The sequence below is a fragment of the Hypomesus transpacificus genome, unplaced genomic scaffold, assembly GCF_021917145.1.
Source record: "Hypomesus transpacificus isolate Combined female unplaced genomic scaffold, fHypTra1 scaffold_166, whole genome shotgun sequence".
Lineage (NCBI taxonomy): Eukaryota > Metazoa > Chordata > Actinopteri > Osmeriformes > Osmeridae > Hypomesus > Hypomesus transpacificus.
The window spans coordinates 160,784-183,260 of NW_025813727.1; the positions used below are offsets into that span (position 1 = coordinate 160,784).

At 47.5% G+C, this 22,477-nt stretch overlaps 2 protein-coding genes across 3 annotated transcripts; one reads left to right on the top strand and one right to left on the bottom strand.

The window, feature by feature from the left end:
* Positions 1 to 13,634: 13,634 nt before the first annotated feature.
* On the top strand, positions 13,635 to 18,437 carry sqstm1 (sequestosome 1). Its single transcript, XM_047051672.1, has 8 exons — positions 13,635 to 13,957; positions 15,294 to 15,389; positions 15,637 to 15,935; positions 16,080 to 16,293; positions 16,457 to 16,543; positions 16,647 to 16,834; positions 16,941 to 17,148; positions 17,412 to 18,437. The coding sequence occupies exons 1-8, from the start codon at positions 13,789 to 13,791 to the stop codon at positions 17,573 to 17,575; spliced, it is 1,425 nt and encodes a 474-aa protein (XP_046907628.1). The 5' UTR covers positions 13,635 to 13,788; the 3' UTR covers positions 17,576 to 18,437.
* On the bottom strand, positions 18,134 to 22,420 carry LOC124489049 (MRN complex interacting protein). 2 transcript variants are annotated; one of them, XR_006958749.1, is made up of 7 exons: positions 22,297 to 22,420; positions 22,101 to 22,160; positions 21,672 to 21,778; positions 21,429 to 21,508; positions 20,992 to 21,125; positions 19,963 to 20,056; positions 18,134 to 19,451 (listed from the first exon to the last, which is right to left on the bottom strand). XR_006958749.1 is itself a non-coding variant. In XM_047051673.1 (7 exons), exons 1-7 carry the CDS (start codon positions 22,354 to 22,356, stop codon positions 18,702 to 18,704), a joined length of 1,275 nt encoding a protein of 424 aa, XP_046907629.1. In that variant the 5' UTR covers positions 22,357 to 22,420; the 3' UTR covers positions 18,134 to 18,701. The 2 variants fall into 2 exon arrangements, 1 of the variants encoding a protein (XP_046907629.1); XM_047051673.1 differs by having other exon boundaries at positions 21,429 to 21,498.
* Positions 22,421 to 22,477: the final 57 nt, after the last annotated feature.

Below are 22,477 nucleotides of genomic sequence, written 5' to 3' on the forward strand. Positions count from 1 at the left end.
CAGACGATTGGCTAGGCGGATCTTCTTACTAGGATGACACCTCACAGCCTCGCAAACACACACCACAGATAACATTACCAACCCTGCTGGGGTCCTCACAGCTGAGGTGGTGTGTGTGTCTGTGTGTGTGTCTCTTTCTCTCTTGATTATGTTTGTGTGAGTATGTGGATATGTTCTTTGGTTCCCAGTCTACAGCATTTGTGTGTGTGGGTACTGTCTGTGTTTAACTGTTAAACAGTGTGTCTGTGTGTGTGTCTGAGAGAGTCAGTGGTAGTATAACGGTAAACAGTGGACGGTTGGGCAAGTAGCCCAGAATCCGTTACATGGTGTAGAGATCACATGACTGAACATGGCAGATCCTCCTTACTGGTGATGCCCTCCACACTGACCACACACACTCCTCTCTCTCACACACACACACAATGTCTCCCTCATACACACATTTATTGTCTCTCTCATTTGCACGCACGCACGGACACACACAAGCTGAGTGTTAGTATGAGAGATTCCTCTCATAGCAGATGGTTGGCTGTGTGTGGAGAAGCAGCGGTAATTGCAGCTCACTATCCCAGCAGAATGGATAGAGACGAGAGAGAAGCCATGTTCACCCCTTCCATTACATAAAACCCAGGATAGTTATGGATCAATGCACATATAGCCTCAGAGGTCTTACACAAAACACTCATCTCTTCTATATGGTGACAGAGACAGACTAGAGTAGAGGCTGACAGGCTCTAGACACACACACACACTCTACATCTCTACATCTCTACAAATACCAGTCACACAAACACCCATTTTCTCTCCGTCTGTCTATCTCACTCCCCCCCTCTTTGTCACTCCCTTTTTTCTCTCTCTCCTTATCCCTCCCTCCCTCTCTCTCCTTCTCCCTCCGTCTCTCCCTCCCTCCCTTTCTCTCCTTCCCTCGCTCTCTCTCCCCCCCTTCCCTCCTTCGCTCTGCTTCATGCCCACCCTTGGTGTGTCCGCAGAGTGCCACAGTGGAAGACAGATCTAGCAGCAGCAGATGGCCAGCCCAGTGAGGAGACAGCAGCAGCAATGTGGCTCCTCTCTCCTCTCCCTGGTCCACCCTGACAGTCTCCCTGCTCCTCTCTCCTCTCCCTGGTCCACCCTGACAGTCTCCCTGCTCCTCTCTCCTCTCCCTGGTCCACCCTGACAGTCTCCCTGCTCCTCCTGCCTCTGTCACCGCACATTAGGGGAATGTTCAGCATCACTAAACGCTTTCAGCCAGCTCACCCTGGTTATCCTGGCTGGCATCTGCTATGCTGAGGGGGATCCAGAGGTGCGGAGAGGGGGTGGGTGGCACGAGGTAGGGGCATGTCTTGTGTTTTTGCAACAATTACTGTACTGTTGCATTATTCTTCAGATGGGGATGAACTAGGAAACTGCTCTGCATCCTGGTATGGTTTTGACTGAAACAACAGAAGACCAAAGCTGATTGTGGACCAGTGGACAGAATGAGATCAATGACAGAGTGTGTTACAGTGTGTGTGTGCATCACAGGCATGGCCTGAACAACACCCAAGTAATCTTAGCACTGTCTCTTTATCCCAGTCTCAGAGAACAGACTTCACATCCATCTAAGGTACACACTCGCAGACACTTACCCACCAGAGTGACACACACACACACACCCAGACTAGCAGTCACACTCCAGGCCTCACTGAGAAACTCACCACTAGCGGAACACCATCACACTGAGTAGGCAGGTCCATCTTTTTGACAAGTGTTGAGACATATTTTGTATCTCATTGACCAAACTGGCAGGAGACATGCTTCACAACAGCAATAATGTGTCTCTGTACCTAATGTTACAGAGACACACACACACAACAAAGACATCCAGCAGGCTACTGGACAAGACAGCCCTACACGGGAGTGTTGCATCCTGGGAAAAAAAACACAACTTCCTGCTAGAGCTTTGGGACAGGAAACAGTGTGTGTGTGCGTGTCCTTCCTTTTCTGGAGGGATTTATTCGTTTGTTCTTTGTTGTGAGAGACACAGTGAGGAGTCACATGATCTCCTGGGCTCCAGCAGTCACATGATCTCCTGGGCTCCAGCAGTCACATGATCTCCTGGGCTCCAGCAGTCACATGATCTCCTGGGCTCCAGCAGTCACATGATCTCCTGGGCTCCAGCAGTCACATGATCTCCTGGGCTCCAGCAGTCACATGATCTCCTGGGCTCCAGCAGTCACATGATCTCCTGGGCTCCAGCAGTCACATGATCTCCTGGGCTCCAGCAGTCACATGATCTCCTGGGCTCCAGCAGTCACATGATCTCCTGGGCTCCAGCAGTCACATGATCTCCTGGGCTCCAGCAGTCACATGATCTCCTGGGCTCCAGCAGTCACATGATCTCCTGGGCTCCAGCAGTCACATGATCTCCTGGGCTCCAGCAGTCACATGATCTCCTGGGCTCCAGCAGTCACATGATCTCCTGGGCTCCAGCAGTCACATGATCTCCTGGGCTCCAGCAGTCACATGATCTCCTGGGCTCCAGCAGTCACATGATCTCCTGGGCTCCAGCAGTCACATGATCTCCTGGGCACATGCTGCCCTCCTGATGCCTCCAGCAGGAAGCTACTGGAACACACTCCCCTGTCTCTCCCTCCCTCCTTCTCCCACTCTACACTCTCCATTTCCCTCTCTCTCCTTCTCTTCTCCACTCTCCCTTCCTCCCCCACTGTCTCTCCCTCAATATCAGAGTTCCTCTCACTCTCAACCATCTTCCTCTCCCTTTCCATCTCCCTCGGCCCTCCCCCAGCTCTGGACACAGGACCTATCACACCCTGTCCAGCACAGACACGACATGTTCAGGCCTGATTCCTCAAGACAATGCGCACTGGAAGCTGCTGATGTTTGCTGGATGTTCCCATATGGTTATCGAGTGTTAGACAGCAGACTCTTTATTTAGCAATGAACGCCACCTGGCTACCTGTAAGAGCCCAATCCGTTTTGAAGGAATGTATATTTCACGATTTTATGGTGTGTGTGTGTCTGTCAGTGTTGTAGCGGCCCGTGTCTATGTAAGCTAAGCATGCGCGCGTCTGCACGCTTGCATAATGTAGTCTTTGGCTCAAAGCCAGCTTGTATAATGAGCGACAAACCGCGCGGGCCAGATGATGTGTCTAAATTAGGAGCGATGCTGCCACCGCCTGCGCTCGGGCCCTGCTCGACCAGCCAACACGCAACAGCTTTCCGCTGTCATGGCCACCGCCACAAGCTGCATTTCAGGCCTGATAGCGAGCCAGGGAAATAACGACTCCCTCTTATTAATAACGATAATAACGACATTTATTATTAATAGTGCGCCCTTCATTGTCGAGACAATCGCAGGGCGCTACAATGTTTGATCTAGGACTAATGCATAGCCTACAGGCTTCAAGTGCTATAAAACGGCCTTCTTAGAGAGAAGCCGGACACGTAGGTTCTCTCACTGTTATTTTCTTCACCAGATCTCCCGTCAGACGCAGTTTGCAAATATAACACTGGTTCTGACCGTGAATAAATCATAGAGCAGGACCAAACCTACCACAGCGATGGGGAGATTACGCCTTTCAGTTTACAGTTCCGTCATGTTGTTTTTACAGCTCCATCAAGTTCCTAGTATTTCATGCCTTAAAGGGCTCCCCCAAGCATATATTTTTGTTTGTGTCTCCGGCAAAAGTTTGATTTTAGTCGGCCTACCACACCTGTTTTTTTTCAGTTCTCCCAGATTGAAGAAGTTGCTGTAACGCACCTTGCACCAGAGCTTTCCATCAGAGACTCAGTTCGACGGCAGCTCAAACAACCTGCACCATCCATCACACTCACCCCTCCTCTTACTCAAAGTGCTGGAAAATGCTAACCCAGTCTTGCTTTCGACCGAAACCTGAATGGTGTTATCTTTTGTTGCTTACGCTGCATGCTTTCTTCACGACAGAGGTTAAAATGTCACGCTTAAAGTTAACCTGCCTGGTTATCTTCAGTGTGACATTAACTGATTCTGACTGCTAATAAGAGTTTGAGGGTTAATAAAGATCATCTGGCCCGTAAAAAATAAACAAGAAATGAATGGAAACTTTCATGTGACATTCTTACGCTATGCCTCTTTATATCGACTGCGGCAGCCTATGTCCTCATATTTTGTTCAGAATAATTAGGCTACTGCCTTGTAGTCCTATGCTTGCGTCTCTCTTGGAAACAAAACGATTCATCTCTAGAGTTTCCTTCCAAACAAACACAACAACAAACAAACAAACATTTAGTATTCATCAGAACCCGGAAAACAGCAGGTGTTCGGGGATGGGGGGGGGGGGGGGGGGGGGGGGGGAGAGAGACCATAAATAAAACATAGGCCTAGTTGGTCGCCGGCTCGGTTGTCCACTCGGTTTCAGGCGTTCCTCGGCTGTTTGGAGGACGCCACGCAGGGCACTTGAGCAATGAATAATTAACTGTGTCCTTTCCCGCCATGGGCTAAGACTCAGCGGTTTTCTATTAGGAGTCGGTACCGCCAAAGGGGCGCTCACACACCTAGCGCGCACACATAGCCTACACAGAAGGAGAGAAGTTGCCAACGAACAAAATCTAAAGTTTTAGGTTTGATTCCGCCAAGGTTTAAACATCCAATTCGAAAAGCAATCCAGGCGCGCGGTAGCCTGGCTCTGCCCTCCTACGTACTTCCACTCAATTTGGATTTTGCTTCTGTACTTGGTCTGGGAGCTCGGCTCTGAAGTCGGTTTCCAGAAACACATTTTTTGTAGGTCCAATCAGCGAACAGAGGGAGTGGTTGAGAACGATGACGTTAGTGTCGTGCACTTGTTTGAGTAGTTCAGTAATGGCGGCGGAGAAAGATGCGAGCGAAACTATTCTGCGGTTGTGGCAACGCTGCCAAATATAGGTTAAAGCCGGAGCAAGAACATTCCTTGCTGAGTTTTGTTGGTGGCCATGATATTGTGGCCCTCCTCCCCACAGGGTTCGGGAAAAGTTTGATTTTCCAGCTGCGGCAGCTAGCTCCGTTACAGTAGTGGTGAAGGAGTTGGCTAAGGCGAACGCTTGCGACTGGTTATGGCAAATCAGAGTGGTTCTGGGCGGATCCAATAGTTTTAAACTTCAACAGAGGACCCGCCTTCAAGGAAGTTAACTTTTGTCAATGGAGAGATCCCAGACCCTCTGTACAAATGAAATGTACGAGGGTCTGGTTAGGACCAGGCTAGGCGCGCGGGGGATGACCATTGAAATGTGTCCACAGTCCAGACTAGGCGAGGCCAGATTAGCACTCCACAGGGCCCCTGGGCACGGACACTCTTGCTAGTAGGCTACCACAATCAATGTTTAACCATGGTTAACCACCTCTGTAATGAACCAGGGGCGATTCTAGGATCAGACCTTTAGGAGTGCCTTGCAAAAGTGCAAAACCCCCTTGCTAATATAAATCACTGGATAACAATTAATACATTTATGTATTATTATGCAAAATATTGAATGAATGAAAAACACTAAGGATGTCCCTTTCTTCATGAACTACCAGCATTAAATGATTTTAAACAATATATCTTAATATTTTTTTATTATAATTTTTAGGGGTGCTGAGATGAAATTTTGGGGTGCTTGAGCACCCCTAAAAAGGGTCTAAAATCGCCACTGTAATGAACCGCTGAATATCAGTGTGATTGTATCAATGTTTAACAACAATCTGATAACGGCAATGAAAGGGAGGACACTATCTTAGCGGAGCTCATATTCCAGTGGCCGGTGCATGCATAATTCATGAGAAAATACAATACGTTTCAATCAGGAGCAAGCGGTGCTGAACATCAGAACAGCCTGGTTCTTCTGTTTGACAGGAGTCAAACAGACGAAATCACTGGTCCACTAACATTCCCGTCCAGTGCAGCTAGCCACACCAGAGCCGACCCTGAGCCACATGTTCTTTGAGCGAACAACGGCATGGCGGTTCATTCATTTTCACAGCTAATATAAGGCCTAAATTGGAATTTCGTTTTATGAAAAGCAGGTAATAAAGAATGTCATTAAACGGGTCTACAAAGCTGTTGATATGGTTAAATAGCCCCTATTTCCTGTTGGGTAAGAATCGGATCCAGCGAACCATCTCACAGCTGGTTTTAAGACCTTCGCCTGCGCGTTGTTAAACAGTTAAACCATATAATAAAGCGTTCATTCGGAGGGTAATGGACATTGTGTAGCGCTCGAAGAGCTATGGCAGGAGACCAGACACTATTTAATATAGCAGAAGGAAATGCCTGAAGCGGGCCTCGCCATCAGATAAACGCAGAAAGAGAACATTAAGCACTTCCTCTCTCGGACAGTGGCTCACTCATGTAGCGTAGCATAGTCTGGCTAGTCTAGCGAGGGTTGGTTGTTAAAGGACCAGCGGGAAACACGGACCTCCCGGGGACGGAACGACCACCACTGACGGACTGAAATAATGGCGCCATTAGCTGACTGTGTGCGTGTGGGAGATCGGGGTTCGAATCTTTCATTACACATACTCACTACAGCCACCTCCTTCAATGGACTGCTATCAAACCACCCGCTGGTCTAAAAGGGAAATGTATAATTGTCAGTCTGCTTCTATGACAATGGCCCCCAGCCCTGGACTATGGAAGCCTTCCCACCCCCTAAAGCCAGGGTTATCGTCAAGGTTACCACTGGAGCTGGCATGTGGTGTTTGCACACATGGCCGTAAGTCGGATGCAGGAAGGCTGGGATGCACACACACACACACACACACACCCTTTTGGCTACTTGACAGTAGGAAGAGCAAATACGCGAGCATGGCAGAACAGCAGGGGGGGGGGGGGGGGTTGAGGTGATGGTGTGTGTTTGTTTATGTGTGTGTGTGTGTGTGTGTGTGTGAAAACCAGTGCGTGTCTGAGTCAGTCACATCACATCCTAACCCAGAGCAGTAAGCAGCTTCATCCAGACACTACAGTTCTGCAGTCTACAACACTCACCGTTCCCAGGTACAGACTGACCACAGCTAGAAACTGCAGTCCCCCCCACTCCCCATGTTTAGGAACGTTGCTGTTAGAAATGTCAGGAGTTGATCTGATGCTGTCTGCTGTGCCCTGCGGCCTCATGTGGGGCTGAAGGGGGCTGGGTCACTGAAGTCATGATAGAAGGACAGTACTGTTATACTGACTATACTGTTATACTGTGTTATACTGACAATACTGTGATATACTGTGATAACACAGTCCAACTAACTAAACTTAAACAGGGATTCAGATGGCTAAGCGGTTAGGGAATCGGACTAGTAATCTGAAGGTTGCCAGTTCGATTCCCGGCCGTGGAAAATGACGTTGTGTCCTTGGGTAAGGCACTTCACCCTGTACTTACTGTAAGTCGCTCTGGACAAGAGCGTCTGCTAAATGACTAAATGTACCACTAAACCTGACTTCCTCTACAGGAAATGTTGTGACCCTGTTTGCCTGGTGATAAGCCCTTGGTCCTCTCCCTTACCCCTCCCTGTTCTCTGGTGATAAGCCCTTGGTCCTCTCCCTTACCCCTCCCTGTTCTCTGGTGATAAGCCCTTGGTCCACTCCTCCCTCTTCTCTCCTGGGGTGTGTTGGGATTACAGCTTCACACACCTGCACACCTGCACACAGCAGGTGAGTTCCTGTGGCCTGCTCTCTGTCTCATCAAGAGTCAGGAGCAACAGGACTCCGCTCAACATGAAGAGCGTGCGGAAGCATCAGATAAACCAACGTGCTCTTTTTAGCTGTCACTCCACCTTTATGTTTCATAGAGAATCTTTCACGTTGCTTCATCTATGAAGCGCTATTTGTAGCGAGGCTTATTCATGCGTAACGTGTTAAATGCTCAAATTAACACGCACACAATCTGTACACAAACACTAGCCTACACACACACTTTCAAAGACCACTAGCACTATTGATTTCCCCAATATTGACAAACTGACAAAAGCATCCTCATGTTACAAAGGCGGTTTCCCAAAAGATGACATCCACCCCCTATTACACCCACACAATCCCTTTCACTCACACACACATTCACACACACACTCACACACATTCACACACACACACACACACACTCACACAGTTTCTTGTTTCCACTCTTATATCTCCTATAGTTTTCCACAGGTCCAGGCATAGAGGGAATATCCCTATCTTCTAAGGCGAGTAGGGCAACATGATACCTAGCTCTACACATCCCACTGGAGCGAGGGAGAGAAAGAGGAGAGAAAGAGGAGAGAAGGGGGGAAGAGGAGAGGGTACCAAGGGTTAGAGCAGATCTTCATCTTTGTCAGCTGCAGGAGAAAAGCCCTCTCTGCTCTGCGGGGACAGAGACGTGCAGGCAGGCACTCTACATGTCCTAGAGGATCTCCTTTCCTCCGGGCTTTTTCACCCAGGACACCAAGACAGTTAAACAAAGAACAAGGGGAGGCAGGACCAGACAGAGCGTGTGTGTGTGTGTGTGTGTGTGTGCAGGGAGACATGACCAAGCATGTGAGGGCAAGCAGTTGTTCTCTCGCTGTGTGTGAGCTGACGAGCATCATGACGTAAATCTCCCTGTGTGTGTGTGTGTGCTGCTGTGTGTGTGTGCTGCGTGAATGTATCACTGTGTGTGTGTTAAGCGCACGGGTAGCCCCTTAAGTGACAAACACACTTTTCAACCAGGCCTCACCCTGCTTCAGGGGACATCCATGAGCCAACCAGGATCAGACAGAAAAACGATTTCAGGAAGTAAAACAGGAATTAGACTTTCAACTGAAAGGAGGGAAAGATTCCCTGTAATTTCCAACAGTCAGGTTAATCGTGTTATGATAGAGCAATAGAGTCTGTATAGGTTAGAAATATTTAGCGTAGATCAGTCTGGTATGGGCCTTACACAGATTAGCCAAGTACACTCTGACATGTAGCTAGATGGTCATTGGACAGACCTGAACGACAGGAAGGTGTCATCTCTCTGCAGAGCCCTGGAGACCTTCACCTCGGGGCCTCAGACTGAGGGGAAGGCTGGGGCCCTCAGTCTGAGGGGAAGGCTGGGGCCCTCAGTCTGAGGGGAAGGCTGGGGCCCTCAGTCTGAGGGGAAGGCTGGGGCCCTCAGTCTGAGGGGAAGGCTGAGGCACAACTTCTTTTATCTCAGCACAGTGTTGAGCTAAACGTGGATGTTTCCACATGAATGGATGTCAGTGTGACAAAACAGAAAGTAGGGAAGTTACCTCACTAGACTTCATATGATAGGAGCAAGAAGTGAAATCAGACCCTTCCAAGAAATGACTTGACTTTGAATGTACTTTACATGCAGTCAGGATAGCTGCAGTAAAACAGTTGAACAGAGAAAACAAAGCTGGTGGTCAGTCATTGACCGCCTTTATCACTTCCTTTACTCAGTTTACTCTGCAGTGTTTGTTCACCTGAAACCCGACAAGCTCTCACTTGATAGCCTTTTCAAAACCTTGCTTTCAATTCGGTATATCGATACGTTAATTTCCCAAATGCATCATTTGCCAGTGACCCCTGTAGATATCAGGTTTACATCTGGTGTGGTGCACCCAACCAGCTCAAACAGCTCTCGGCCTTGTTGGAATAAATGTATCAAACAGGTTCTGCAATCATGTTTAGCTGTTTGCCAGACTGAGTTAATTTGGCAGAGTGCTGGCTGGCTCTGAGGGACACGTTAAGGCAAAGAAAGCACACACACACACACACACACAGTCACGCACACAGACACACACGCAGGCAGACACACACATGCATACCTCCCCAGTTAATTACCATCAGTCAGAGAGTCAATAACTGAGGCTCACATCCACTCCGCTGCTCATGACAGCCGGCAGGAAGCACAGTGCAAGGAACAGGACGCTTCCACAGGAAACCATGGTAACAATGACGATGACACTGGACATGGAAGTAGGAGGAGGATGATGTCTTGACAGGAAATGAAGAGAGGAAACAGTTAGGAGGAGTGCAGAGGAGATGGAAATGACAACTTCAGCTTTTTGATGGTGCACGAACAAGTGCAAGCACGTTCTCAGTCCAACAGTGGCACTGCTGGCTGCTGTCTACACCATCACTGCCTCCAGTGCACTGCTGTCTACACCATCACTGCCTCCAGTGTACTGCTGGCTACACCATCACTGCCTCCAGTGTACTGCTGTCTACACCATCACTGCCTCCAGTGCACTGCTGTCTACACCATCACTGCCTCCAGTGTACTGCTGGCTACACCATCACTGCCTCCAGTGCACTGCTGTCTACACCATCACTGCCTCCAGTGCACTGCTGGCTACACCATCACTGCCTCCAGTGTACTGCTGTCTGCTGTCTAACCATCACTGCCTCCAGTGTACAGAGGTGACTGTGTCTAACATACAGTATTGAAGCATGGGTAAGACTTGAGAATGAGGACTTGTGCAAAGTCTTGACAGAATACCACAACCACCCAATCCAGTATCAGAAGCAGTTTATTTCTATGGTTATATATTTATATGAATGGAGGTTTGCGTGCATTGTTAAATTGGTCAAATTATTGAGACAATGTTGTGTTTCGAATGTGTAATTAGATTAATCCGAAGAATTTCTAAGGATATTTTAATTGTCTAGACCTAGTGGATGCAGCACTTTAGCAGAAACCAAACCCCTGGGAACACGAATCAAAGACCTGGGGGATCTAGTACCCCACAGCAGAAAGAACAGTGTCTGCATGACTGAAGCAACAATTGAAAGGAAAAGGGCATATCTTTGATTGCGGAACAACTTCGAAGTTAATAAAGTGTTTATGCGGTGACATGGGCTTTTACCAAGTTTAACCGTTCAAGATATATGTCTTAACCCCGCACGTCTGACGGAAGGCGAGCCTCGAAAAGCAAGTGTAACAGCGTCATCACCCAGGCATCCAGTACGGCACAACAGCCGCTCAATGGGCTACTGTCTCACATAAGATTCAGGATTTGATTAATCTTCTTTAGCTGATATTATTTGCATATAAATAGTGTAAAATCATGGATCATGTCACGGGAAAGCTAAACACCACCTGGGCAGCGTAGGCGAAGAAGGCAAGGAATTTCATGACAAAGGTGCCACCGGTGAATGCTCCTCGCAGTCGAAATGGTTCATGGAAAACAAGACATGTACCCAAAACAGGCCACCACCTGCCGTTTTCAAAACACAAAGCCCCTCCACCATCCGTATTGCTTCAGTCTGATATAGTCTCGGAGACTCCAATTGTACCATAACAGAGCTAATCCATCAATTCTCTACACGCCCCCGCCCCGTGGCGCCGTTTACAGCCTTACCTTTGGAATTGCTGAATGCGGTGTACCAGGAGAGTGAAATGAGTCCGCATAGACCGAACAATAAGACCGTTAGGAAGGTGCCATTTCGGAGCCTCATCTCCGGATCCCCGGGCTCATGTCCGAAAGGCGTGCAGGGTAGCTGGACTCTCTGTTGCTCGTTTGCAGCGCTTCCGATACAGAGACGCCTGGTTGCGCCTTGCTGTAGAAGCTGGGAACTGTGTGTTGTTATTGAGCGGCGCTCTGGCGGGCAGTGTAGCCTTGGCGAGGCATTCGTTCACTGAACACACGGGGAGGGGTTGACGAAAACGGGGGAACGGATTCTCATGTCTTTACCGAGTTGGTTTGAGAGAGAGGGTGTGTGAGAGTGAGAGAGAGGGTGAGTGAGAGAGAGAGAGAGAGAGAGAGAGAGAGAGAGAGAGAGAGAGAGAGAGAGAGAGAGAGAGAGAGAGAGAGAGAGAGAGAGAGAGAGAGAGAGAGAGAGAGAGAGAAGTGTGATATGTTACGATGGGTCATCTGATTAATAGAACGAGACAGGCACTTCGGGTTAATTTTCATATTTCGCTTCCATAGTTGAAGGCGTAGCCAGTTTGGCAAAAGTAGCCTATAAGCGAATAGCCTACAGTTAGACATTTGCAGCAATATCATATGTTTAAAACATTTCTTTTTTTTCGATTTCTGCAGTAAATTTACACCTGCTGGCTTTGATGCAGGGCGTTCGTATTTCAAATCTGTACTTGTAATGAACCCCATATTTACTCAAAGAGCTATTAAACAGATAGTCTACATAGCCTATCTACGATATGTTTCACATTCAATCAGATTGTATTTAGACTTCGTTGATCGTCTCTTGGTGAAAATCCCGAAGTGGTTGTTGGAGAATCACTGCCATCTACTGGTGGTAAAACGGACCAACGTTTCTAATGATGCTTTAGTTGCTTTTTATATAAGGAATATACATTGATATCATATACATGTAGGTAGCCTATAAGCTATTTGTAATGTAGCCCCATTGTTATTGTTCTGCAATAGAAACGTGCCTATATATATTTAGTTACTGTATTTAACATATTTTTACATATAGTAACATAAACTAACTAGGGTATTTTAATCCGAGAATATTTGCCCAAAGTATCTAAAGTCAGTTTCCTGCCCGATGAATATTATGGACAACGCAGCTGGGCCTACGAAGGGTTTTTTCATTTCAAACAAACAATGTGGTCAAATTAAAAACATAGATTCTGCAAACTCATGTTTCTAGAGGCTTCGCGCGCGCTCCAGAGATTAACAAACGAAAAAAAAAAAATAAGATAAGGAAAACGAAATGCTCGATCACAGGACCTGTGAGTCATAATCAGGTGACAGAGCACGGTCATCAGACAGGAAGAGCGATCCCTGCCAACAACTGCGTGTTTATTGTTTTCTATAGCCTACTGCTCTGTCCTAAACGTCATCTGTAATAGGCCTTTCCCGTTGAGGACAACATTTATTTTACAGCGCAGACAAAAACCTGGACAGTTGTTTTATATGATGTAGCTATGTCTAATAATAAATTCTAAAAATAAAAATGTTTGTTGTTGCTATCGTTGGGAAAATATGTTTTTTTTTATATTTATAATTTTAAGTAAAATATCCTCACTCATGGTGACTCAGCAACAGACCTACTTCTATTGTAGTGTGCTCGCAGATGTATGACAAACCGACACCCACACAGCATAACCCCAACCGTATCCATACCACACCTTAGCCTCCTGCATTTAGGGCACCGGAATAAAGTGCAGGTAGGCCTACTCACGTGCAGAATGACGTGTTATGTGGTGACATAATGGCTGAAAGAGTGTAACCTGTTAAGTGTTATTTTAGAATATTTAATATCATTGGAAACTTTCTACGCAGTCTACTTTCTATGTTCCTCCTGTACTGTCAGTATCATGTAAAGAAGTTGATCGCTGTTCTGTTGACTAAATGGTCTGTGTATGTGTGCCCGTTGCTGTTGGGCTATAGCCTAAAACTGATGATGAATTTGTAGACTTGGTTAGAAAGTGGTATAGGCTACTAAGCTACATGATCTATTAGACAAACTACTTGGGTTAAAATCGAGTCACTTAAGAGTCCCTCAAATAATTATTTTCTTGTGACAGTGATCTCATAGGGACTTCCCCGTGGAAAGTGCCTTGTCATTCCTCGACCTTCCACTGGCACGTTCGTGGCGTTTACCACGCGTGTGTTTATATTAGCCTGGTTGCATCGCTATTGCGTCCAATACAAGGAGCAGAGCAGAGCAGTGCCTGTTTTCGTTTGGACTTCCCCTAAAGTCTCCCCAAGTCCCTGTGCGTCTTCTGATTGGCCAAGCTGCGCCATAACTATCGCACATGACGATATAAGCCTTATACACGGAACTGCTTTCACAGACAACAAGACACCGAAAGGGAGTTCACAGCTGATCAGGCAGACCTTTAACATTTTAACTGCGCAACAAACCGAAGAGGTGGAAAAAAGCGACCATGTCTATGACCGTCAAAGCCTATCTTCTTGGGAAAGAAGATTCACCGAAAGAAATCCGGCGTTTTGCTGTCGACCAGGATGTGTCAACGAGTTTTGAGTATCTTAACAGAAAGGTGGTTGAAGTATTTTCCAACCTGCGCAATATTGCGTTCCAAATGTTCTACAAAGGTAAGGTCTATATTGTTTTCAGTGTCGATGAATTTGTAATGACAGAAATAGAAAAGGTTGTGCCGGAAACTAGGGGAGAGATTTAAACTATGCAAATTGAGGCCTATCTGTAATTGCGCTCCGACGCTGCCGTGTTTTTGTTGAAAGGCGAGCGCAGTGCGCACTGTGCACCAATACCTAACTAAAGAATACTAACGTTGTTAGCAACAGCTGTCCATGATGGGCAATAACAAAAGTTGTTAAAATTTAGAGAGAAAAAAACACAACACAAAATGTAAAGGAGTTTGCAATGCAACACTAAACTCAAAGAATCGTGTCCAACAGTTTTATTACTGGATTATGACAATTTAGGTGATTCATTTAGTTTAGTACGCTACATACGAGATTTGAACATGCAATTTCTTGATCTTTAGTAAAGTGCTCTAACCACTGAAAACCCATGACATTTCAGGGAGGTGTACCAATCGGTAATTTGCCAATGAGTTTCTTCAAATAACATTTGTCAGCTATGCGTGTGTCATTGTGTCAGTCGGTAAATTATATGGTGCGGCCTACTAGCCTGTTGGGTTTGTTGTTTTCCTGAAAAGATTCGACCGTTCGACCTGCTCAGTGACATAAATCAATGAGTCTTGTCCCTCTTCTATATAAGAACGCTTGGAAACTTAAAACAAACTCTGTGTATTTAGTAAAGCAAACAGGCATGGAAAAACAAACAGGAGAATGAGAACATTCCCAGACCTCGTGAGAGGACCGTTGAGAACAAACTCACTGGACTGACCTGAAAGTTGTTGGCAACAGTGGTCCTGAAAAATAAGAAGCCTGTTTACACTTTCAAAGTAAAGAGATTGTAGAGAGATATAGTCACATAAGGTTCCAGACTTACTGTAGTGTTTTAAATAAACAGAGTTACGAAAAAATGTTTTACTATGCCTAATCAGTTTAGTACACATTTGCACAAGCTGACCTGTGACCTGGTCAGACATGATGAAAGGGATTTCATGAGCAATATACATCATGTGTTACTCAAGAGTAACCCACAGTTCAGTGACAGAATGAGGATCAGTTAACCTAATCTTTCTCAGTTGAACATAGAGCTATTCCAGAATGAATTTATCATCAACTAACTTCAGAATAAGCTGACCAGGCTTTATGGGGCAACACTGTTCCATGACCATGGAGATAATGGGCTCATCTGTGGATTAAAAACAAAAGCAGTCACCATCATCTGTTTATGCCGAGTCCTTCCCTGCACAGTTACGGTGATGTTGTCAGATAAGCGGTGGGGTGGCGGAGTGGCAGGTGAGCAGAACGTGACGGCGTGTGTTTACCTCTCCAGATGAGGACGGGGACATGATAGCCTTCTCCACAGATGACGAGCTCATGATGGGGCTCACCTGCATCAAGGACGACACCTTTCGCCTCTTCATTAAAGGTAGCGTTAACGCCTGCCTGTACACACACACACACATACACACATATCAGTTTCCTGTGGGATCAGATTCTAATAAATTTCTTGGAAAAACAGGAGCCTAGTAGGTCACATAACAGTAACAGAGAAGAGCATTACTAAGAACAGCCGTGAACTCTGACCTGTCTACAGTATTGCAGCGTGATGTATTTGCATTCACAATATCTCTCCGCTCGTGTCATGTGACCCTGCGTTTCCCGCTCTACCACAGAGAGGAAGGAGCATCGACGTGACTTCCCCCTCCACGCCTTCCCCGGGGGTGTCCCCCCTTTCCCCTTCCCCCCTCCTCCCGGGGGTCCCCACGGCCACCCACATGGCCCCCCGCCCCCTCACGGGCCCCCCGTGGTGCACCCCAACGTGACGTGTGACGGCTGTGAGGGCCAGGTGTCCGGGACCCGCTTCAAGTGTACGGTGTGCCCCGACTACGACCTGTGTTCCCCCTGCCAGGCCAAGGGCCTGCACAAGGAGCACGCTCTGCTGCCCATCTGGCACCCCTTCAACATGTTTGAGGTGAGGCTAAAAAAGGTTAAAAGAATTGCTCAGAAACAAGCTATCGTAGGGTGTGATGGGTAGAAACGTGTGTTGGAACTGTGGAAAGCTCAGTTCAGAGTGTGTGGCAGTGCTCCTAATGGGCGCTCTGTGTTTGGGTGTCAGTGGTTCCCTCGGGGGAAGTGGATGAGGAAAATGAGGCACTGTGGCATGTGGGCCGCTGCCCAGCAGAACCAGGCCCAGCCTGGACCCTCTGGAACCCAGCCTGGACCCTCTGGAACCCAGCCTGGACCCTCTGGAACCCAGCCTGGACCGAGTGAAACCCAGGCCCCTTCTCAGACAGACCAGACTGCTGCTGAGGACGGCCAGGCTCCCTCTGGTAAGCCCCAGCCTCACCCCAGCCTCGCCCCGACACTCCCCCACCAGAGAGGCCTGAGCACGAGGTCTGGATGGATGTCTCTGGCCCAACACTGATGAATCACTCCATCATGGTTCAACATTAGATCTCACCGTTCCTGTTGGGGTTTGTTTCCTCCCCCCAGGCCTGTCTGCAGCCTCCCTGGTCCAGGCCAACGTTGACTTCCTGAAGAACATAGGCGAGGGCGTGGCTGCCATGCTCAGTCCCCTGGGTAAGCCCACCTCTGCTGGCTAAGATGGCCGCCATGCCGTCCAGGACTGCTGACGATGCTGTGATGTTTACCTTGTTCATGATCCTCCCTGCTCTTTCTCCAGGCATCGACGTGGACATCGACGTGGAGCACGAGGGCCGCAGGACCAAGGTGACCCCTCCAGCGTCCGGAGGGCCCCCTAGTGCCAGGAGCGATGCAGGGGCAGGGGGACCTGGGAGCACCGGGGGCACAGATGGTGACATGGAGGTGGACCATCTATGCACTGACGCGGGTCCAAGCAACGGGGCTAAGGTACAGTACCACCCATCACCACACCAGTCATAACGACCAATCACCACCAACAACATGCGTGTTTTGGAAGGTCGCCGTGGTAACGCGGGTCTCTGTGCATGCGCAGGGCGGCAGGGACACGACCATGGACGAGGAGTGGACTCACCTCAGCTCCAAGGAGGTGGACCCCTCCACAGGGGAACTGCAGTCCCTCAGGCTGGGAGAGGAGGGCCCCCTGGAGGGCCCCCTGGAGGCCCCGGGGCCCCTCTCCCCCTCCCCGACCCAGGGCCCCACAGGCCTGCGCGAGGCCGCGGTCTACCCCCACCTCCCTCAAGGTACCGACTGCACGGCTTGTGAACTGAAACCTGTAAAGCTGAAGTCTAGAGATTTGGTTACTGTTTCACTGCTGTCTGCACTGTAAAATACAGACAGTTCCTTGGCACTAACTACTTAAATACATTGTTTATTTTTAATCCGTTAACGTGTCCTTGATAATGTTCTGCTTCGGATGAAGGCGCATGTTAGATGAATACAAATGTAACAGTTTAGTGTGAGGCCACAGTCAGTAGTTCTGACCTCCTGGTGTGTGTGTGTGTAGATGCAGACCCCCGCCTGGTGGAGTCCCTGTCCCAGATGCTGTCCATGGGCTTCACAGACGAGGGAGGCTGGCTCACCCGGCTGCTCCACACCAAGAACTTTGACATCGGCTCCGCCCTGGACACCATCCACTACTCCAAACCCCCCCCCGCCCAGCCCAAGTAGGGCACCAGCAGGCTCCAGCATCATCACCCTGCCTCCCCAAGCCCCTCCCATCATCACCCTGCCTCCCCAAGCCCCTCCCATCATCACCCTGCCTCCCCAAGCCCCTCCCATCATCACCCTGCCTTCCCAAGCCCCTCCCATCATCACCCTGCCTCCCCAAGCCCCTCCCATCATCACCCTGCCTCCCCAAGCCCCTCCCATCATCACCCTGCCTTCCCAAGCCCCTCCCATCATCACCCTGCCTTCCCAAGCCCCTCCCATCATCACCCTGCCTTCCCAAGCCCCTCCCATCATCACCCTGCCTTCCCAAGCCCCTCCCATCATCACCCTGCCTTCCCAAGCCCCTCCCATCATCACCCTGCCTCCCCAAGCCCCTCCCAGCCTCCACACTGGCCATGTCTATTACTCTAATAATCGTAGTTTGTTATATTGACATAACTTTGAATCAGTTGTTTGCTATATGGTTGTATTAACATTGCTTAGCACAGTATTTGATCTGCTATTCATACTGACAACCATTATTACTATTAACCATTATTACCATGTTTCTGCATCTACTTTCTGATATGTAATGGTAGAAGAGGTTTTATTTAACAACATATTTAGATTATTATGAATTGGATTTGAAAGAGAAAACAAACTATATGCTACTCATTACTAATGGTGAATCTGTTAAAGCGTCCTCAATGCAAGTTAATATTAGTTATTATTGTAACCTTACAACATTTATCCAGAGTATTTCTTGCCAGATGTGATGTTCTGTCCATTCAGAGGAACCGGGTGAAGGGATGATAACTATGACTGTCTAACACTGAAGTTATTTCTGCTGTTTCGACACAATAAAACACTTCAGCAAAAGAAACTTCTGTTGTGTCATGTCTGTTTTCATGGAAATCAGTTAAGTCTCAAACATCACCCACATGAACAACCAAGACTGGTGAGTGAGTCACAGTTCAGACCAAGACTGGTGAGTGAGTCACAGTTCAGACCAAGACTGGTGAGTGAGTCACAGTTCAGACCAAGACTGGTGAGTGAGTCACAGTTCAGACCAAGACTGGTGAGTTAGTCACAGTTCAGACCAAGACTGGTGAGTGAGTCACAGTTCAGACCAAGACTGGTGAGTGAGTCACAGTTCAAACGCATCATCGAAGTCCTCGTCCGTGTTGAAAAGAGACGCGGCAGGGAGGGAGGGGCATGGCCTCTTGGTGGGCGGCGGCTGATGACAGACAGTCTCCTCCCTCTGATGTAACGCTACGGGGGCAGGGCCTCGGTTGCCGTGAGTGACATCCCCAAACCCACAGAGGCTGAAAGTGGACCGCAGTCTGCTGAAACTGCTCCCTAACTTCCTCCCCAAGAACCCATCCTCTGGGAGGAGACCCAGGGAGGAGGAGCTAGCATTCTGGGAGGAGGAGCTATGGCCCAGGGAGGAGGAGCTATGACCCAGGGAGGAGCTAGCAAGCTGGGAGGAGTTATGACCCAGGGAGGAGGAGTTATGACCCAGGGAGGAGCTAGCACAGCCTGGCAGTGTAGCAGGAGCCTTGGTATAGTCCTGGACTGGATCTCCATCTCTGTCCACATGCTGGCTGAGGAATTCTTCCTCCTGCTCCTCTGGTGAGGGACTGGTCAGGAACTGGGCCCACCTAGACGTCTTGGACACTGCAGCGTCAGCAGAAGATACAGGCCGGCAAGAACTGGTATTGAGTGTGTTGGGGACAGCAGGTTTCAAAGGGAGTTGGCTGGTGGTTGGGGTTGAAGGTGGCGGTTGGCTGGTGGCCCGCCCAGGGTTAGGGTTAGTACGGGCTGGGGCAGACCTGCAGGAAGCAGACCCCTCGGCTGTAGCAGATGAGCTGGGGAATGTTCTGGGGTGTGCTACAGTCTATGAACAGAGGAGCAAAAGAAGGGATAGAAACTTCTAAATGATCTAACTGAAAGGAAGAGCGGGCCCATATCCACATCTGACAGATAGTGAGTGCAGTGTGTTTGTGTAGCTGTGTGAATGATGCTTGGTGGGTGTGTGTGTTCTGACCGATAGTGAGTGCAGTGTGTTTGTGTAGCTGTGTGAATGATGCTTGGTGGGTGTGCGTGTTCTGACAGATAGTGAGTGCAGTGTGTTTGTGTAGCTATGTGAATGATGCTTGGTGGGTGTGCGTGTTCTGACAAATAGTGAGTGCAGTGTGTTTGTGTAGCTGTGTGAATGATGCTTGGTGGGTGTGCGTGTTCTGACAGATAGTGAGTGCAGTGTGTTTGTGTAGCTGTGTGAATGATGCTTGGTGGGTGTGCGTGTTCTGACAGATAGTGAGTGCAGTGTGTTTGTGTAGCTGTGTGAATGATGCTTGGTGGGTGTGCGTGTTGGTGGATGTGTCTTAGAAGATGTGAGCAGGGATTACCTTTTTCCCAGCAGTCCTCCAATCGCCATGGGAAGTTTCTCTGTGTTCTTCTCTAGTTTGATAAGTACTTCCTCCTCGACCTCTCTTCCTCTTCCTGTCCCACCATGGAGGTAAAACAGAAGAAAAGGTAAACAATTCAATAAAACCCATAGAGACACGTTCATGACAGTTGGAAGGTAGAAATAATAATTTTGAGTCTGAAAAAGTTTCTTTACAAAAATCATATTTATATTTTGGACAGAAGTTTCTAAAACAAAGTTTCTAAAGGTTGAATGTTCCCCCCCCCCAAAAAAGGTTTCTAAACAAAAGTTTGCATAATCAATGAGTAGGCCTACTTGAGGACTTTACTACTGTACTCAGCTCTGCTTTACTCTGTTTTAGGCTTCTCTCCTCCCCTTTTACGTTTTGGTAGGTTGAAAAAATATTTTTGATTAAAGTTTTGAAAGGTTAAAATATATTTAAATTTATTCATTTAGCAGACACTTTTATCCACACCAACTTCCAAGGGAGAGCTTTACAAAGTGCATAGGTCACTAATAATAACAACAAGTTAGCCCCAAAAACATTGCGAGTAGCCAAAACATAAAGCACATATTGTGAACAACCAAAATAAGTGCCAAAGGGAAGAACCATAAGAGCATGTAGTTAAAAAAGTTACAATTAAACAACATGAAGCGCTATAAGTACAAGTGTACCTGTAGAAAAACAAGCAACAATAAAAACTATATATCACAGCGAGATATGTTCCAAAATAACATTTCCAAAGGTTCCAAAACATTTTTCTTTAAAGTTTACATCTAAAAAGTTATTCCATCTCTTTTGTTCTCACTGCGTGTGGAACGTTTGTGAAAAAATATTTTGAAAACAAAGTAATTTAAAAAAATCTATCGCTCATTATCACCAAGACCTGATAAAGTTCTTCAAAGCCAGTTGTGGACTGCTACGACACATGCAGTGGATCCATGACTGAAACAGATAATCCCCAGTGGAACCCTCGCAGGAACCCATCACTAGATGGACTTGACGTACCGGATGTTTCTGCTGGCAGGACTGTGGTTCCTGTCCATGGAAACATTCTCCTCCTCTCCCTCCTCCTCAGGACTGGGAACACCTGAAGGGTTCAGCAGGTATTTACTCCAGCGACTCCTCTGAATGTCCACCACCTGAAGAACAAGGAAATCTCATTACATCTGATGTCATCCAAACCCTAACTCTTGGTCAAGGGCAAAGCTATTTCCAACATTGTCCTCTTTGTGAGAAAGGCAAATCTGACCCCCACTTTTTTATAAAGAAAACTTAGTGGTATAACAGACATCTTCAGTCGTGAAAAAAGCTGTCCCACCCACAATTAAAAACAAACCTGTCAGTAGTACCTGATCATGGTACTGTAGTATATTGTGGGATATCTGAATATCAAACTACTTATATTAAGCAAAGTGATTCATGTTTATGGCCACAGAACTCACGGTGTGGTTGTCATGTTCCTGGGCCTTGTCTCCCAGCTCATTCCCTTCAACTTCCTCTCCTGTGTTCTCCCTAGCTCACGCTCACACACACACACACACACACACACACACACACACACACAACAAGTTATTACAGCCAACAGCTAAGTCATAATCAGATGTAGCCTACCGCGAAATAATTGTCAGATTTGCTTTGGTGCCAAGTCATAAAAAGCTCAACATCATTGAAATTAAAGGTCTTACCATCGTAACCAAGCATTCTGGTTTTGATCCTCCAGAATCTCCCCGCGCCTGGTGTTTAGTTTCTGCACATGACGTCGACAGTCAACACCTGAGCCACGGCCGAACACCTACAGTTCAGTCCAAATATACATGTGATTTAGACGACTTTTCAAAGGTTTGGCGTGAGATTACCAAGTACATCAACGTTTGTTCTGTGTTGGTGGTAGGGTACAGGTGATGTTTCTGATTGGTTTACTTTTAACTATGTATAACTCGAGACTACCATCAACTGTAAATATTTATAGTGGGACAAGTTATTGCTTACCTTACTTCTCAGCGTGAGAAATAATCGAAATGCTTGCGAATGCGTGACATTTGAGAACCGTGTGTTTATGTTAGTTAAAAAAGAAAATGTGGTTATGGCTCTTTATCTGTTTGTAATGATATTACCTTGATAATAGACTGCTTCTCTCCACACATCTTACAATTCCATTGTTTGCTCTTTTTGACCTGCAAACAGTCATACGTGTTAGCTACTTAGCCATCGCTGTTAGCTTGCACACTAATCTGGATTAGACTGAGTAGACTCATTATTATAGCAGTTTCATTATAGCTCAGTTAGCTTGCTAACATACCACAGTCTTACCTGTTGCACTTGGAATGCCTCACAAGAATAGCACTTCAGTACATGGAATTCCTGCACCATTTTACAAAACAGCAACAACTTCACGCTACGATGAACTCCGTTGTGATTTTTCCCGGTGGTTTTGAAATCGTCACGTGGTGTATAAGTCAAAGTTGACGTTCATGTGTGGTTGAGCGCCCCC

Coding starts and splice junctions, on each gene's coding strand:
- sqstm1 (XM_047051672.1), top strand. CDS start 13,789: ATGTCTATGACCGTCAAAGCCTATCTTCTTGGGAAAGAAGATTCACCG. Junction 13,958..15,293: donor GTTCCAAATGTTCTACAAAG/GTAAGGTCTATA, acceptor TTACCTCTCCAG/ATGAGGACGGGGACATGATA. Junction 16,544..16,646: donor TGCCATGCTCAGTCCCCTGG/GTAAGCCCACCT, acceptor CTCTTTCTCCAG/GCATCGACGTGGACATCGAC.
- LOC124489049 (XM_047051673.1), bottom strand. CDS start 22,356: ATGGTGCAGGAATTCCATGTACTGAAGTGCTATTCTTGTGAGGCATTC. Junction 21,499..21,671: donor CAGAATGCTTGGTTACGATG/GTAAGACCTTTA, acceptor AGCGTGAGCTAG/GGAGAACACAGGAGAGGAAG. Junction 19,452..19,962: donor GGAGGACTGCTGGGAAAAAG/GTAATCCCTGCT, acceptor CTCTGTTCATAG/ACTGTAGCACACCCCAGAAC.